Below are 18,734 nucleotides of genomic sequence, written 5' to 3' on the forward strand. Positions count from 1 at the left end.
TCTTTCCCTGTGCAGTGGCCATGTCACTGGGGCTCAGCCTAGAGGCAGTAGCCGATTAATTGAGCTGCAGCAGGGCAGTTTGTGTTTTCCGTTGACTTGTCATATTGGAAGAGGACGTGCATGCCCCTGGAAAAAAACGTCACCCGCTGATTTTAACGAATTCAGACTAACTAAAAGAAATGTCAGTTGATATAGTGGAGGTTTTACCATTTGATGTTACTAAATTGAATTGTGAATTACTTCTGATTATAGAGACAAGCAAAAAGAGAGTCTCCGAAGGTTCCTAAAGCCCCCAGTGTTAAAATCTGGTGGAACTCAGATAAAAAGAGAAATGGTGTTTCAATTTTTTTTAACAAAGCTAAATCTTTATATTGTTTCATTTAATAGTGCATCAGTAAGTAAACATTGCTTACATAAAATGATAATATTTTACCATGATGAGACGTTTAACTGCTTGAGAATAATTTGTTTCCCTGGGTTTCCCTTCCTTAAAAATATTTCTTTTTTCAATCTAGGAATGAATTCTGTCCTCTTCTCTGTTTTCCTTCTTTGTGTAGAGTTTAGGGACTCTCTCTGGGAGACAAGAAAAATAAAAGGTCTCCACAATCCTTCCCAATTTTAGTATTTTTAATATATCTTATATATATATATTTATAATTTTTTATATTTTAATTTGAAGGAACATGAAAGAGATTAAGTAAGAGATGAACCATTGAGAGAAAAGAGGTGTGATATCCTTGGCTATAGAAGCATCAGCCTCTAGGGATTTTCATTCACTTCTGAAGAGAGGAAAAGAGATGGCTTGGAGTTTACATTTTTAAATTTTCTTACAGATTTTAAGAGATGTGAATGAAACCCAAGCTTCCAAATATACAATTACATTGTATACATTTTGTGTACAACTACAAAATGATTATCTAAACCATGAAGTAGAAGCCGGGAGAGTTCAGTTAGCTGTATTATGCCATTTCCTTACCATTATCCTCAGTTTGAGCATGGAAATAGGTACTCGAAATCTTAAGGAGTCACTTCTTTTGGTCTGTGTCTTTGTTTGGTCAAAACTCTCAATATCAGTGTAAGAAACAGTAGATGTTTGGCTCCTTTTGTTCAATTTCTTTGTCCCTTTAAATAACTTCAGGGTCTGGGGTTCTAGGAAATAGACCTGTGAAGGCATCTATAGAAATGAACTGAAAACACGCAGATAATGGATTTGACTTATGGTCCCAGTATTGCTGATGGATGGACACTGCTTTATATGTGGATTATTATCTGCTTTCTCACCTTGGGACCAGTCACCAGGACACTTTTGTGAGGTGACTAGTTGGGGCACAGGAATAGGGAGAAACTAACTGGAAAGTCAGGAACTGAACCTGGCTCTTGACCTAATTAGCAGCCAACTGTGGTCGAACAGGACAGAGCAGAGGAGGGCAGTGAGGCGCTGGTGACGAATCCTCTCTGTGGTCAGACTCTCACTGTATCATTATACCAGAGTCCACTGCACAGCTACCACTTAGGTCAAGAAACAAGGCCAGTGAGTAAAACTCAAGTTTAAAGTTCACAACTTTATTTGGTCTGAACCAAACCAAACCAAACAAACAAACAAAACAAAAATCTCCAACTATATAGAAGTTTCAGTCAATCAACAGCTCATGTCTATCTGGCCCATAAAAATCATCAGCCTTTTTTAAGACACTGTGTGTTAGCACAGTAAGGCAGACTCTGCCTTTGGTGTGCTTACAGTCTGGCAGGTAAGACAACACATAAAAAAGGAGTGAAAAGAGATGGAATTTGAGCAAAATGTTACCTGAGCTTAGAGGAGTGAGCCATTTATTTTGCCAAACAGGATCAGGAAAAGCTTCCCAAAGAAAGTAATATAGAACTTGAAGGACGGGTAGAATTTTGGCAGATGAGTCAGGGGGGTGGGGTGTATAAATTCTTAGGAGAGGGAATAAGCCAAGGCATGGGGTTTAAAAATCCACAGGATGTTTGGGTTATACCCAGTGGTCCACCTGCGGGCAGAGGTAAGCCATCCACATTTGAAACAGGGAAGTGACAGGATCAGAGATGTAGTTTCGGAAGCTAAAACGTAGGTAACCACGCTGGTGGGCTGTACAAAGAAAGACTTAGAGTAGGAAGAGAGATTAGATACAGATTTAAGAAAGCCTACAGGAGAAATGACACTAGCACATCCAAGGAAACATTGCCTGGCATGTCATAGGTGCTCAGTGAGAGTTCAGTAAGTGCATGAGTGGGTATTAAAAGCAAGGAGGGTTAGAATTCTCCATGATAAAAGGGGCCAAACCGCATAACCTTAGGAAATTGCTCTGTCTTCTCTGGGTGTCTTTAAAAATAAGCTGATTGCTCTTCTGTTGGAAGGTATGGTTCTGCCTTGAACGTCTTCCATAGTTACCCCAAGACTAAATTCCTCAGTTTCATGATTCCAAAAATGTTTAAAGAAAAGTAATGTTTTGCCTGGGGTCTTTGCCACTGATGTTTTCCACACATGTTCATTAGTACTGTTGTAAATATGTCTCTGTTGATTGATCATATTCCTATCATTATTCCTTTAAGAGGAGAACCTCAGACAACTGAAGTCACTTAGGTCCACAGAAAGACTATATATAATTCCATAATCAGTTTTGTTTTCTGCTGTTTCCCACGCTTAGCACAGAGGGGCACACAGTATATATGTGATGGTGCATTAGATCACAGAGGTCAAATGCATTATTGAATTTCTTTAATATACTTCTCTTTTTGATCCCAAGAAAGGCTATTTCATCGAATTTGTTGCAGTAGAGGGCTTTAGCTTCTAAATTATATAACATACTTGGGAATTTTAGAGTCTGAGTAGCCCATTCATGCTTTCTGGTTTACTATCCTAGGATGTTTTCCCAGGGATAATAATTGATCTTATCATTGCTTAAGTATCCAAGTTAACATAGCTGTAAATATGTCATTTTTACTTTAGGCTATTGAGGAAAGGCTGATGGAATTGTCAGGCTTAGGTAGCCAAATAACATCTTTTAACGACTGTAGATGTCATCTTAACTAGGTGAAAAGCGTGTAGCATCGCGCAGGCTCCATAATTTGGTGTTTCAGGCAGCCATTTAGATTGCACTATGATTTTTCAGAACATGATATATAACGAACACTCGGCAGGTAAGATCGTCTTGCTCTCTGGGGTGTGTCAAGTGAAATAGTTCTTCCTTTTATTTCTTGGTTCTTCACTTCCGATAAAGAGTATTGGGCATTTTTTTGTTGTTTGTTTTTGTTTGTTTGCTTGTTTGTTTGCGGTACGCGGGCCTCTCACTGCTGTGGCCTCTCCCGTTGCGGAGCACAGGCTCCCGACGCGCAGGCTCAGTGGCCATGGCCCACGGGCCCCGCCGCTCCGCAGCATGTGGGATCTTCCCGGCCCGGGGCACGAACCCGTGTCCCCTGCATCGGCAGGCGGACTCTCAACCACTGAGCCACCAGGAAAGCCCCATTTTTTTTTTTTTTTTTTTTGCAGCTTCTCTTCCAGTGTGCCCTAACTACCCACCTTCTCCAGAGTAGGTGCTCCTCACATGGGGTCCCTGAGCTCCCTAGAGGCAGATTCTTAAAGAAATGTGTGACTCAAAATAAGTCAGAAGCTGGTATTCTAAGGAGCATCTTTTTCTCACCCAACACAAATTCCTTAAAGACCTGCACTGAGATGATAAATAGAGTGGAAAAGCAGCCACTAGTATGGGGTTTTACCTTGCAGTCTCCCATGTTCTGTGCCCTCTGCCCCCGGCATTGTTTGGCGGCTCCCTTCGCGCTGTACGTCAGCAAATGGAGACTCTGATGTTCCCTGTGACTGTCTCTCATGGACAACAGTTTACACTGTTCAGGACCCACATCACAGAACTCATACATTTTAATTCAATAGAACTCATTATTTCTGATTACTAATTTATTTCCTAATGCTGTGGTTTAAGAAATGAAAACCCTTTCTGTACTGAAAGTGAAGTAAGAGGGAACCCTGAATTTCAACAGTCAGTTCTAATTTCATTTCACTGGAACAATTTCAGAGTACTTAAACTTATTTTACATGTTGTGTGTGCACGGTTTTACAGTTTGATTGTCTGTCTGTTTTATTTTTCTATTGTATATTTACTTCAAGCAGTAAACCCCAGGATCAGCAAACTTACTACTGCCACTGCTGAGACCTCAGCCAATATCAGTTGGGAATATGAGGGACCAGAGCATGTGAACGTTTATGTTGAATATGGTGTAGCTGGCAGTAAGAAATGATTTTGTTACCCGGTTTTTAATTTGGGGGCTGCATTTGAGGAGATTGAGAACATTTTCAGGATGTACTGTGGATCATCTTGAAAAATAACTTGATCCAAATAAATGGATCAGATATATCTGAAAAAATCAGAGCGAGCCATCAACCTATATATTTTATACCTAACTAGGAATCTCTTTGGTTCATGTTATTAAATACAAGGGACATAATAAGTTCCATTGCATATGTTATTTTCAGGTTGTGGTACCTAAAACTGTTCTTTACCCATGACTCGTAAACAAGAGTAATAATGAATAATTATATTCCAGTGTTAATGGATTCCCAAGTCAGACGCTCTACTACATCCTGGCCACATCTACTAGGAGGAGATGGCGCAGCTTTACTTTTCAGCAGCTCATGAGAACCCAGTGCCCCCTCCTTAATGAAGTGTGCTCTGCACATAATGAGCTGGGTGGCCAGTGAATGTTTGTGACAAAATGTTGAATATAGTCCAACTTTCTGTTTAGGCCTTTATCGTGCAAATAAATATTTTAAAAACCCCAAAAACTATGGGTTTAGAAAAACCAATACTTGGGAAAGGTTGAATCTATAACTTGGATAAATTTTAAGGTATTTATGTTTACCGAAAGATTCATCTTGTGAACCTTAAAAAACAATCCTTTCCATAGTTTGATCCAGCTATTTAATGTATAACAGTTCTTTTTAGAAATATCATTAGAGAAACTCAATAATTTCACAAGGCAAGGTTGAGATCAAGAAGCTTCCTTTGTATCAAAAAGATTTAACCCAATGGGAATATATGCAATTAAAATGCAACCTGATATCCAGTCGATTTTTCTTTGAGGACGTTTTCATGTAGTTCTTCATTTTCACTGATTTATTTGACATGACTCAACTTATAATCATCTAAAATGATAAACTGAAGCACCCTAGATTTTGTCTTTAGCTTATAAAGTGTATTTTCCTTTCTGGAAGCATTAAGTGACTTCTGTTCCCTTAAAATATTCAAATGTGTTGTTTTTGCAAAATTTCCATAGGCAAAGAAGAACGGAGGAAAGAAACTAAATGGTTCTCGGAGCTTCTTTGGGTTATAGGGTCTAATGCCAGGAAGAGCATACCAAATTCAAGTTGGTGCTGACGGGGACTCTGATTTTGTGGGTTCAGAGGGTATGTTTGAGACAGGCCCAAGTGAGGCACACACCACTCCCTTTCTGGCTCCCAGTCAGAGGTGAAGCCACCCACCGCTCCAGCTGGAGGTGGGAGTGCTGGTGGAGCTGTGTTTTGGGTAGGGATGTCAACTGTGCGGCCCAGTTGGGTGGGGAGTTGGGTTCTTAATTATCTTTGGCTCTTTATATCAAATGAATTACAGAATTGAGCACATCATCTTCTAATCACACGATTGCCAAAACCATTACAAAAGCAGAGGGAAATATGATTCTTAACCTACATGATTTGGGTGATTCAATTTTTCACATCATTTACATGTCTAAACTTTCCCTCGGAGTTAGGATGGAATTTTTGAAATGCTTTAGAGCTGAAATAACTCATTGATAAAGTCACAATTTTTTATGCCAGAATGGACTGTAATCCAGCAGAACCCTGCAGTTTGGGTTAGACAACTGATGCAAAGAACGTTAAACTGGTGTAGAACAAGAAATTGTTCAATGCATGTATTTCATTATCATACCATATTTGCCTGCCTGTATATATTTTAGTTATGTGAACGTTATCACAATACACAAGGATATTACAGTTTCTAAAATAAAGAAAAAAGTTTCTAAAATAAATAAAAATGTTCTTGTAAGATGCAAGAATATTCCTATTTACTCATAAGATGGAAAACAATCCACACTTGCTTCAATTTTAAGAAAGGTTGTGTGGTGTGTGTTCATTTTGTGATTCATAAAACCATGTTATATTCAGTCACTTCATGCATTCTTGGGGGCATGTTGAATTTCCTATAGAACCTTTAGGCAAAAATATATTTTTGTGTGTCTTTCCTTACCCAAGCATTATGATTTTTAAAATCATTTCTTCTAATTTAGAAAAGATACAAACATGAGTGGTTTTTTAAAACAGAAAGAAACCAAAGGTAATAGTCAATAACTTATTAAATAAAGGTAATATTAAAATATTTTATAAAAATATTCATGTGCTAAAATCATAATGCTTAAGGAAAGAATTTTTTTTCCTTTTTTTTTTGATTTTCATATCCACTTGCGTACAGAGTTCTAGGAAAATACTGTTTTAAACTTAAAAGAGGAATATCCATTCACAGCTGGTGTGATGAGGTATTTGTTATTATCGAGAGATTTTAATTTCAAAATACTAAAAACTCAAGTAGATATTCTGCCCATATTTACAGCTAGGATGCTAATAATAGTAACAGCCCTAGCATTTATTCAGAGCTAATCTGTACTAGGTGAATGGTTTTCTTGGCTTTTCTCATTCGGTCCTTACAACAATCCTGTGAAGGAGACAATATTGCTACCCACTCACATCTCACGTCAACGACCAGTAATGAGAGGGAGAGGGCCTACCCTGTCGCCCAGCTAGAACGCAGAGAGCTCAGCCTTTCAACACTAAGGAGAGGCTCTCACTACAACCCCTGTTCAGGGCCACAGAGGCCCACATCCCAAGGGGAACAGGTTGTCTCAAAAATGACCACTCCGTTCAGCCCTTGGGGCATCTTTCCAGCACACTTCATGGCCCCAGTGTACTCCCCACCTTGCAGATCTAGCTAGAATTGGATTCCACCCACAAAATCAAGTTGTGGCATATTTTTTTGGTCCTCTTCTAGGACAGAGGGCAAACCCTTTAGAAAAACATTTTGTCTTCGGTGTTACTATACCTAAAGTAACAGCTGCAGCTGATCATGGGTGGGCCATTCTTGTGTGCCAGCGAAGGAGAAATAGGACAAGGCCACAACCACTTCTTGTCACCTTTGACGTGAGAGGATAAATATCCATTAATCCCTAGTGACTTAAGTTAACATATTACCTCTAGGAGCAAATACTGTTAATCCAACTTCCTTGTGCTTCCGGTTTCTATGTCTGTCCTGTAAGAATGAACTCCAGGGCGACAGTATTGTCTTCTGCTGCTCTTGCTTTTCGCTCCTCCAGCTAGGTTTTGAGGTGTGAATGCCAGTACTTGGCGTGGAAACATACCATCCTGGCTGATTTTTTAACTCTTTGCGTGAATGAGCTCCTTCTCTCTCTGAGTTCTGCATATTTCAGGAAGCTACTCTAGACTTTCATCTGTGCTTGTTTTATGAATCTTCTTAGCATGACACCGTCTCTGCCTTTGCTAGTCTGGATTTTTAAGGTCTATTTCTTAATTTCTTTTCCTATGGCACACACTGGAAAACAAATCAAAGGAGACTAGAGGCAGTGTCCTGGTGTCATGCTTCTCACCCACACTTTTGTTAAGACCCCACCTCCTCTTCTTGCTTTCTCCCCTCCTTCCCTCAATCATTGTGTCTCTTCTCTCCTTTCACAAAAGATTTAGAGCAGATTTGCTTTCACTGGGCCCAACAGTTGGGGTGTTTTTTTTAGTGGATTGTGTTTTTTTTGGTCAACTGCCTCCAAACTTTGGCCAAGGTCATTGTTTTCCCTTTCTAAACATTTCTAACTATTTTAACAGGACACTTTTATACATAATGCATTCTTCAAAAATAGCCATTTATCTCACTCTTTTTCTCCCATGTTTTAAAATTTTTTTTTAGTTTTTATTTTATATTGGAGTATAGTTGTTTAACAATGTTGTGTTAGTTTCAGGTGTACAGCAAAGTGATTCAGTTTTACATATATTCATTCTTTTTTAGATTCTTTTCCCATTTAGGTTATCCCAGAATATTGAGCAGAGTTCCCTGTGCTGTACAGTAGGCCCTTGATGGTCATCTATTAAATACAGCAGTGGGTATATGTCCATCCCAACCTCCCAGTTTATCCCTCTCCCCACCTTTCCCCTTTGGTGACCTTAACTTTGTTTTCTAAGTCTGTGAGTCTGTTGTCTTCTGTGTTCTCTTATTCTAAGTACTCAAGGACGTTTTCCTCAGAGACCTACTTCCACACAGCACAGGTTAAACATGAGACAACAAGCAATGTGATGGACAAGATTGTTGTTAAGACTAACTTCTAGGAAACAAAATCAATTTCATGCCCCTGGCTTCTTTTCTGTTTTCGGGTTCTTTATATTTGTCTATTTGTTTAATGTGTTGCTCTATGGCTTATTCAAGTAATACATGAATATAATTTTACTGTAAAAGTTTTTTGTTGTTGTTGTTGTTTTGTTTTTTTGCGGTACGCGGGCCTCTCACTGTTGCCAGTGGCCTCTCCCGTTGCGGAGCACAGGCTCCGGACGCGCAGGCTCAGCGGCCATGGCTTACGGGCACAGCCGCTCTGCGGCACGTGGGATCTTCTCGGACCGGGGCACGAACCCGAGTCCCCTGCATCGGCAGGCAGACTCTCAACCACTGCGCCACCAGGAAAGCCCTGTAAAAGTTTTTAATAAAGGGACTGTCCTCTGTCAGTTTCCTACCCAATCCTACTATATTACCCACCCACAGGCTTCATTATGTGTGTGTGTGTGTGTGTGTGTGTGTGTGTGTGTGTGTGTGAGAGAGAGAGAGAGAGAGAGAGAGAGAGATGCACAGTGGTGCCCATGACTTGGGTTTGTATATGCATCTGTAGTTAAGATGATTTTGGAATGTCCTGGGAACACTTGGAGCCTCTTATAGTCATTCTGGGCTTCAGATCCCTTTTTATATGGATGGGAAATCAATAGAAGCTATTTTCACTTACATAATTTTTGTTTTATATCAACTTCTGGTGCGTTTGTGTGTGTGTATGTATACGTGTGTGAGCATGCGTATACGTGCACCTCTTAACATACTGTGGCCGCCCAGTCTTAAATAAATGGTATAGTGACATATTTGAAACTTTTTTCTTTAGACATAGGGGAGAAAATTCAAAGTCAACTTGGATGTTCCCTTATCAACTGTCAAGAAACATTTCTACTTTGTGCATAGTTGCATAGCTGCAAACCGCCAGCCGGCAGTTCAATTTTGGCAGTTACCATCTCTATTAAGACAGTGTCTATGCTGATACTTGAGGATCTTATTGCCATTTTCCCTTATCAGTTGCATTCAATTAGATGAAAAATGTAAATGTAGATACTGTTTATTAAAGGGCTGTAAATCATTAAGCTTATTAAAAACAAGGACTCTGTAACTTCAATCAAATGCTCCATAGACTTACACCAGTTGATTTTTGGTTCAGTTTCAAAGAAAATGTACCTGTCAGAGACCATGTGTGAATTGACAGAACTGTGTTCCCCAAGAGTATGTACTGATGGACTTTTAAAATATTTCAAAGGTAGAAAGTCCCTACAACATTTTATTCTCTGTAAAGACTTCTGCAGAGTTGATGCCTGGACATCAGTGCATTATAGCAGTAGCACATGATGGCTGGTACCATGTTCTTTGGAGTCCGCAGTCTTGGGTGAAGCTCCAGCTCTCAGGCAAGGTCTTTACCCGTTCTGAGCATGGGTTTATTCCTCATGCCTACCTCACAGGATTTTTGTGAAGACTGAATGAGATTTTGCCCTCATCACAGTGCCTAGTATAGAATAAGTTTCAAAATGCTAGCGCCCGTTATCATTGTTTTCATCTTCATCCCGATGATGGTTATGGTACGTGTATGGTAGGGGAGCCCTGCCCATCCTCATGTTTCAGTTGTATCCAATGATGATACAACTCAAAACCCCGATAACCAATGAGACACAAGGGGCTATTGGGGAAAGGCTACTGGCAATTTGATTTATATTCCAGAGAATGTATTTCCACTTCTCATTTTATTTCTTCAACACACATCCACATATTTTTCACATTTCTCTTCACACTTGATTTTAAGCATTCCATTTTTCTCCCTATCCTTTGGGTGGAGAAAAAAGGCAATGAGGTGCTATTTTTGCAGCATAGAGCAGAACCTGGGATAGGTGTCGCCATGCTTCTTTCTGCATCCAGCAATCACATACATCTAACCCAACCATGTTAAATGGATTCAGAAGAAATTGAATCAAAAAAGAATGATATAGGCATTCTTCTGAATTAAAAAAAAAAGAAAACCTTTTACCTTGATTATGGTCAAAAGAGAAAAAAATCAAGACCTTTTTAAAAAAGATTCATACCAGTGTTTTCAACAAATTCTCATGGGCTTGTCTGAATAGCCATTGATGCTGCACTTTGTCCCATTTGATTGACACTTTTGAATAATACTGGTAATGCTCATTATTCTGTGTTTTTCGTAGGAGATTTGCATACTATGATTGGTTGAATAAGGGGCTTCACATTATTTGACTCAATACAGAATAGAGGAAGACTTAAAGTACATGTATACATGTGAATGAGTATTTTCTTTCTAAACTGGCCACTTATTCCGATAATGACACCACTGATCAAGATATATCTCAGAGTCTTTTGATTGGATTCTGAATGATATTGAATATTGCTTACTGATCCTTTGAGGGTAAATAGGATTTTTCAGAAATTTCCCCAGATCTTTCAGAACCAACTCTTATAAATGAGATGAATAACAAACGAGATGAAAAACAAATCTAAGTAATATTTTGGGTGCAAGTCGAGGTGTTATAGAAAATAATAAGGTTGGTTATCTTATGTGGACAGGTTTCATGTGTGGAAAGTTTCATTTTTAAACAGAAGGTTTCCAACACATTTGGAAAAATTGCAACATCATTGCAATGATATTTTAGCCTCCCAAAGTGGTTCCTTTGAAAGAAAAATACTCAATTAGATGTATACATTCTGTTCTGTTTAAAATGGTTTTCTATTCTTAATCATTGTACTTAATGTACAATTTATCCCATAAACAGTAAAAATTTTAATTGGTTTGGGACTGTGTTTCTGTTGAAAATATGTAGTGAAAATAACTATGAACACAATGCTCAGCAGGGTTTGTTAGCATTGAATGGTGTTAGCAGTCGGATTTCTCTATTTGAATTGTTTTAATTATTGAAGATTTTTCAGAGTTAAGTATTTATGTAACACCGGACTGATAACTGACAGATTCCAAGGGGGGGCCACATGTAAAATATAGAAAAGCTTATGTACTATGGCAGTTTTTTTTTTACTACAAGTGACTACAACAGTTGTCACCGCCCCCTTGACCCATTCACACTGACGCCGTTGATTTGTTTTCCAGCAATGGCAAGCCGGCAGGTGGATATAGCAACTCAGGGCTGGTTCATTGGTCTAATGTGTGCTGTCGCTCTCCTGATCTTAATTTTGCTGATTGTTTGCTTCATCAGAAGAAACAAAGGTGGTAAATATCCAGGTAAGAAAGAAAGATTGAAATTGCTGTATAATGCTGCATGATGATCCATTAAACTAAAAAGAAATCATGAGAGTAATCACAGAGATTGCAATAAGTGTATCCTCCCAAGAGCCATACATTTGGACTTTCTGTTCAAACAATTTTTGATCCCTTTGTATGTAATGGAAGACTCAACATTGCCAAGGATCAGAAGACACTTGGGGGAGCAGATGAATCAGTCCTCTGAAGGTCTTAGTGACTCTGCTTCCTTAGGCTTTACATGAGTCATAGGTGCTGAATTAGCACCTAAAGCCAACAGGCAGAGGGAGAAGGTACCTCAAGTTTTCCAGAGGAAGTGATGCATGAACTGGATCTTGATATCATGATGTGTACTGTTGCCTTCCCTATATGGTTAGTGTTTTGTACAATTTAGTGGATCCAGTGAGTTTCTATTTTCTTTACCTGGCCATTTCCCCTCCAGTGGCAGAGAAATATCTGCAAAAAATTAGATTTACAAAAACAATTTGTAACCATGAATAGTTAATAGATAGATTGGTAAAATAGAGGGAAATCTTAGAAGCTTCAGACTTATTCCTTTAGCAGGTGAGTAAGAGACTTGTGCCAAAATGCTTTTTTTTTTTTTTCTGCGGTTCGCGGGCCTCTCACTGTTATGGCCTCTCCCGTTGCGGAGCACAGGCTCCGGACGTGCAGGCTCAGCGGCCATGGCTCATGGGCACAGCCGCTCCGCGGCATGTAGGATCTTCTCGGACCAGGGCACGAACCCGTGTCCCCTGCATCGGCAGGCGGACTCTCAACCACTGCGTCACCAGGGAAGCCCCCAAAATGCTTTTTATATGAAGTCAACTTTGTATGTTAATTAGATGTTCATTCTACGAATTTATCTCCAAGAGACTAGAACATCAAAATATATGCATAGGGGGTTCCCTGGTTGCTTAGTGGTTAGGATTCCGGGCTTTCGCTGCCGTGGCCCGGGTTCAATCCCTGGTCAGGGAACTAAGATCTGCAAGCCACATGGCAAGTAAATAAATAGCCACATGATACATCTGGTTGTATAACTCTATGGTGTATAGAATTATCTCCTACTGCTGTATATCTCATAGAGTGCACTCCTAAAAACGTTGAATAAGGAAACACAGGATCAATAGATAATAATGTCATTTTGGAATTTTTTTTAGTTAAAGAAAAGGAAGATGCCCATGCGGATCCTGAAATCCAACCTATGAAGGAAGATGATGGCACTTTTGGAGAATACAGGTGAGCCCCTGCTTCTCAGCCACGCTTCATCCTCCCTGCCCTGAAGAGACACCACACTCAGTCTCCCTAGAATGGGATTCAGCCAGGAGTGCACTCTGCCTAGGATTTCCTATTTATCTCAAAAATTAGTTTAGAAACACTTGCGTGTCTAAATGTTTACACACCCCGCACAGTTAAAATAATCTCACTTTCATTAAAAAATAAATTTCCATCTTAGTGGTAGGTTTGAGGATGGAATATCTTCCACTCTGTCCTATTTTCCAGAGACCCTTGCTGTAATTGATCAACATAGAAAAGCTTGTGTGTGATAATAAGAGTTAAAACAACAATAAAGACCCTACAAACCTGCATTGTAAAGCAAACAAACTATCTTTGTCATTCTCTAAGCAGTGCTTTTGTAAAATTTATGTTACTTTTTCGTCTAGGATTTGAAGGCTTTTTTCCAAAACAGGTACCTGTACCCCCTCCTATTAATCATGTAATGATGACCAGGCTGTTTTAGAAGCCGTTAATTATTAAGAAATATCACAGCCCTGGAGGCAGTGTATTAACTCACAGGGTTTTGCTAAAACATTCTTGGCTTGGCTCTGTCTTTAAGGACAAATTTAATGTAACCTATGTGCTAAATACTTTTTTAAAAAAAAAAAAAAAGGAAGAAAGAAACTGTTTAAACAAAGATATTCTTGCCTAGGGGGTATAGGTCTTTTTAAAGAGAGATAAGCGGTTATTTTAGATATGTTCAAAAACAAAAACAAAAGATATATTTATTCATTTAAAAGATTGGGATTTTGGTGTTCCAAAAGAATACATCTGTTAATCAAATGCCTTTGCACAGTGTTCTTTCTTTCTATAAGCCTCTTGTTTATATAAAGTATAATCTTTGAAATATGCGCTGAGCCGGTACTGAGGCTTTTTTTCATATCCATTATTCAGTGATCAACTTGTAAAATAAACCCTAATGATATTCCTTATATCCAAAGAAATAAATAATCAAAGCAAGAGCAGAAATGAATGAAATTGATGACAGATGCAAGAGTTTATTAATAATGTTAGCTGCTGGTACTTTGAAAATATCATAAAAATTTTTTGCTGGAAGAAAAGGCTTTTAGGTAAAATAAAATATGTCACTATTGTGATTGCCAGATGACATTTACAAATAAGATATGTGTCTTAGAGCTCATTTTTGGTGTTTCCATGTCAATATCACAAGGGGCAAAATAATGCCAAGGATAAGAAATATGAGAACTGATTGAGAAAAGCTGTGTATTTTTTTACAAAATTAGATTCACGCCAGTCTCCACGCAGATACAAGTGTTTTTCCTATATATCTCGGCACCTCAGCTTTCATTCTGATCCCCTTTTCAGAGGAGATGACTGTGATTTTTAAAACTCTTCAGAATTCTGTATCTTAGGATACAGAAAAACATCTAGTGAGGGTTGTCTTGATGTCAGATGTTGACTCTGAGACTGAAAGGGTATGAAAACCTCATCAGCATCCCCACCTGTCCACCCACAAGGTCTTATAGTGCATTAAAGCGGCCTGCAGATGGCCACAGCCTAGGGTTGCCAGGCCTTAGGTTGGGTGAGTTGAAACCTTTGCTGATTTCATTCACTCTTCTACACATTTCTCCTGTAAAGCAGGGAAGCTCATAATTACTAAATAACTTGTTATTTTTAGTGTTCCTGTGACTAGAATTCTACCCAGGGTATGCACACCACTCCCTTATTTGTAGTGCTAAAGCTGGATCTTTAATATAACCTGAAAATATCATGTATTTGCATGAACTGAAAACAAACCATTGCACTCCATAGATTCTTCACATGGTGATGGGTTTCTGTTCTACATTATCATGCCCAAATGAATCTGGCAATGTACTGCTTACTCCATGCGTCTCAAATGTCAGCTTGCTCTTAGAGTGATGTGAAACCATGATCTGATGTGATATGACTTTCTCAGGGTCCGTCTGCTGCCTACTCCATTAAAACGTGATTGAAATTGAAGTTAAATGTGAACTCATCTGGAATCAAGAGACTTAGTTTTACTGTCAACTCAGCCACTACCCTTGATTTCTTTAGATATGACGTTTAATCTGTCTCATTTTTTTCATCTATAAAACGATAGAGTTGTCGAAGTACGAGATGATCTCCAAAGAGTTCTAGCTCTGTGACTTCTGTGCTCCTTTGCAAACTATCTGCTAATGAGTTTTAATGTGATTTGGGGTTTCAGAGCAGTACACAGCAAATATTTTGTTACTGGCCTCATTATTACTGTGTTTACATTTATTTGGTCATATTTATTTGGTGTTAATTCATATGTGAGATGTTTGTGAAGCATTTTCATATGGCTGTCTTTACCTTATGCCTTGAGTTTCTCAGAAGAGAAAGATTTTTCCTTGGGCTTACCGAGTACACACACATTGGTTCGTGTGTGAAGAAAAAAAAAAAACATGTAATTCCATTGATCTGGGAGTTGCCAAAGGAAATAAGGTTCTGACGGGTGTCTTAAACCTGAAACACAACTCAGTGACTTTTTTTCACTGAAGCTGAAAATTCATAAGGACAGTGTCACAAGTGAAATCACTTGTGAAAACACCCAGCCACCCTTTGCTACAGAGGTGGCTTCGTCCTGTGACTTCCTGACAGGACCTCAGAATTTTTTCCCTTTGGTTTCTTTTCTACTGAAAAAAACTAAAAGACCTTTCATTTCATAGATGTCATACTGAATGAAAATGGTTCCAACTGTTTATTACAGAATTTTTTAAATAATACATTTAAATGTCACCCTTCTCCCTCAATTACAAGAGTCCCTTCTCTGCTTTGTACCTTCTAGATATTTTGAGTTCTGTATTATTTATTGATTCTTATTCTTTTTCATTCTGAAAATAAATTAATATGCTGATCACACACAGACACACACAAAATCAGGGCTGTTGCCTACATGTAAATGAATTCTGTTGATGATTTGCTCGTTCTCAGGCTTGAAGATGAAACCATTTCTACATGGTTGGCTCTGAGCCAGCAGGTATTTCATAGTGAAAAGAGGGATGGAACTTCAGTGGCCAAATTTGATGTTTTTTTCATGTGCTCTAATCTTGTACCCTCACTCCAACACCCACCCCCAAGCAGTCACCCTCTGGTGGAAGCCTGCAGCTTTCTTTGTTTGTTTCTTTAATTATACAGAGAGTAGGATCTGCACCCTTACTAGCATATAGAAAAATCAGAGAAACAATGCAACCAACCGTGTAAGTATTTTTTTTATTCTTCAGATCCATTCCTTTAAAAACCAGAATGAACACAGGTCATAAGCCACATGACCGTGGTACTTGAATTCATACCATAAATGGAGGCTCTTGGCATGAGAAGCCTGTCACATGAACTTGACCCTGCTGCAAGCATGTTAACCCGTGCTCGTAAGGCTTGGATGATGTGAAGATGTGTTGCATTTGTTATATACTTCAGATTTATTCTGCCCACAGACATAAACTGATATGTGAGCAGTATAAATAATGACAGACTTTTACAGGGAGTGTTTGGGTCGTCAGTGTCAAAAAAAAACCCTGCAGTATGGTTTGGCCATGGTAAGATGGTGACTACAGGAAAATCAGACCCAACGATCACAGATGTATCCATCATTGCCGCATTTTACTCAGCAGACATTCAATGGATACCTTCTGTGTGCACAATCCTGAACAAAGTGCTTCTGAGAAAAAGTGAACTCCCTAAAATTCATTCTTTAGGGTAAGGGAAAGGAAAGAGTATGTTTCGATGCTTTGTTTCACATCATAAAATTGATGAAGGGCTTCCCTAGTGGTGCAGTGGTTGAGAGTCCGCCTGCCGATGCAGGGGACACGGGATCGTGCCCCGGTCCAGGAGGATGGCACGTGCCGCGGAGCGGCTGGGTGCATGAGCCATGGCCGCTGAGCCTGCGCGTCCGGAGCCTGTGCTCCGCAACGGGAGAGGCCACACAGTGAGAGGCCCGCGTACTGCAAAAAAAAAAAAAAAAAAAAAAAAAAAAAATTGATGAAGAAGAAATGAAAAACATGTTAAAGTTAGAATTTTGAAGAATCTCCAAAATGTCCACTGTCTCTTTTATTGTTATTTTACAATGAATTCATTCAACCAGTATTTATTGAGTGCCTACTGTATGCTAGGCTATGGGGATATTAAAACCAATAGAATGTTATCTCACTAGTTTATAGTCTAGTGAGGGATGCAGGGAAGTGAAAGAACAATCTGAGCATAGTGTGAAGAGTGCTATGAAAGGGAAGGGATACTGCTGAGGCACCAAGGGGGCAGGGGCAGGAAGCCAAAGCCAAGTGCATGGCCTTGAAGGAGGTGGCACAAGAAATCTTCCCAGAGGGAGTAATTCAGGAGCTGAGTTTTGAACATTCCTTTCATGGCACAACTTATAGCAATGAATAAAGATAATCGTGGATGTAAGTATCAAAAAATATATTTTATGGCTGTATATACTATTTTATGACTGTTTTATTACTTATTTTGAAATTTGTTCAATCTTTGACATTCTAGGCTAAGAACATCCGACACCTCCTGTCCTTAAAAAATTCTTATAAAAATGTAGATTAATTTTTTTAAGCTTTGAATACTGTATAGCTAAATAGGGATGTGACTATTCAATCATCTTCTGTAACTTCTAAATTCCTCTCATTTGGGAAACTATCCTTTCACACTTAAACTTGACCAAGCAGCTTCCCTTGGCACAATGTCAAAAATAGTTGACTTACTCTTTCATTTGAAAATTCTCTTTCATTTGAAAATTCACCTTTGAGATGAAAAGAGGCAAGCACTCATCCAGAGCTTCAGCAGAGACTTGTCATTGCTCATCACATCTGGAAAGTTCTAAGTGTGAGTGTTATACAAGGGATTTCTTAGAAAAAATATCTCTCTGAGGTGGGGTCTGGAGTGGAGAGAAGAGGTGTGATGGCAGGTGGTGATTTGTTAGGTACAAATCACATGCCAGGCACTGTGCTGGTGCCTCATATACATTTTTCTCATTTAACCAGATTGTAATTCCTGAAGTAGGACATTACATCACACCACTTTCTAAAAAGTCTTAAAAAGATCTTGAGATGCCTTTGAACAGCTTTTTCTGGAAAGACTCTGTTTGTGGGTAGAGCATCCCTTTTCTTTACTTCTCTTCTTTCAAGCACAGCCCATGTTGTTGTAGATTCTCATCCACTATGGCCATTAAGCTGGAAAGGATGTTTCCAGGGAGCCCCTTCCCTGGCCATTATTCATGACTGGTGTGATTGTGTGTATAAAAATCCAAATGAATCTGCAGGAAAATATTAGAATTCATAAGAGAGTTTAGTAATGTTGCCTGACACAAAATTAACATAAAAGTCAATTATATTTCTTTGTACCAGCAAATGATTGGAAAATAGGATTTTTAAAATGATTCCAGTTATGATGACATGAAAATTTGATGTAGGAATAAAGCCAAAAAAAGATCTCCTTGTATTCTATTCCACTGATCAATTTGTCTACCTCTGCCCCAAAACTACACTGTCTTAATACAGTAGCTTTGAGTGAGTCTTGGTAGCTGGTAGGTCAAATCCTCCAACTTTGTGATTCTTCCTACAGAAGTTTTTAGATATTCTTGGCCCTTTTCATGTACATATACATCTTAGAATCAGCTTGCCGAGATCCACATAAAAACCTACTGTGTTTTTATTGGAAATAAATTGAATCTAAAGAGCAATATAGGGCTTCCCTGGTGGCGCAGTGGTTGAGAGTCCGCCTGCCGATGCAGGGGACACGCGTTCGGGCCCCGGTCCGGGAAGATCCCACATGCCGCGGAGCGGCTGGGCCCGTGAGCCATGGCCGCTGAGCCTGCG

At 39.1% G+C, this 18,734-nt stretch overlaps 1 protein-coding gene across 4 annotated transcripts in view; it reads left to right on the forward strand.

Moving 5' to 3' along the window:
- The window catches only part of NRCAM (neuronal cell adhesion molecule), a 99,443-nt gene that overhangs the window by 75,709 nt on the left and 5,000 nt on the right, over window positions 1–18,734 (forward strand). For all 4 annotated transcript variants that reach the window (XM_007455342.1, XM_007455344.1, XM_007455345.1 and 1 more), the window contains 2 exons: window positions 11,491–11,622; window positions 12,798–12,876. In XM_007455342.1, coding sequence (XP_007455404.1) covers window positions 11,491–11,622; window positions 12,798–12,876 — 211 coding nt within the window. The remainder of the gene's footprint in view (window positions 1–11,490; window positions 11,623–12,797; window positions 12,877–18,734) is intronic.

Source organism: Lipotes vexillifer, unplaced genomic scaffold (assembly GCF_000442215.2).
Source record: "Lipotes vexillifer unplaced genomic scaffold, Lipotes_vexillifer_v1.1 scaffold234, whole genome shotgun sequence".
In the NCBI taxonomy this organism is placed as follows: domain Eukaryota; kingdom Metazoa; phylum Chordata; class Mammalia; order Artiodactyla; family Lipotidae; genus Lipotes; species Lipotes vexillifer.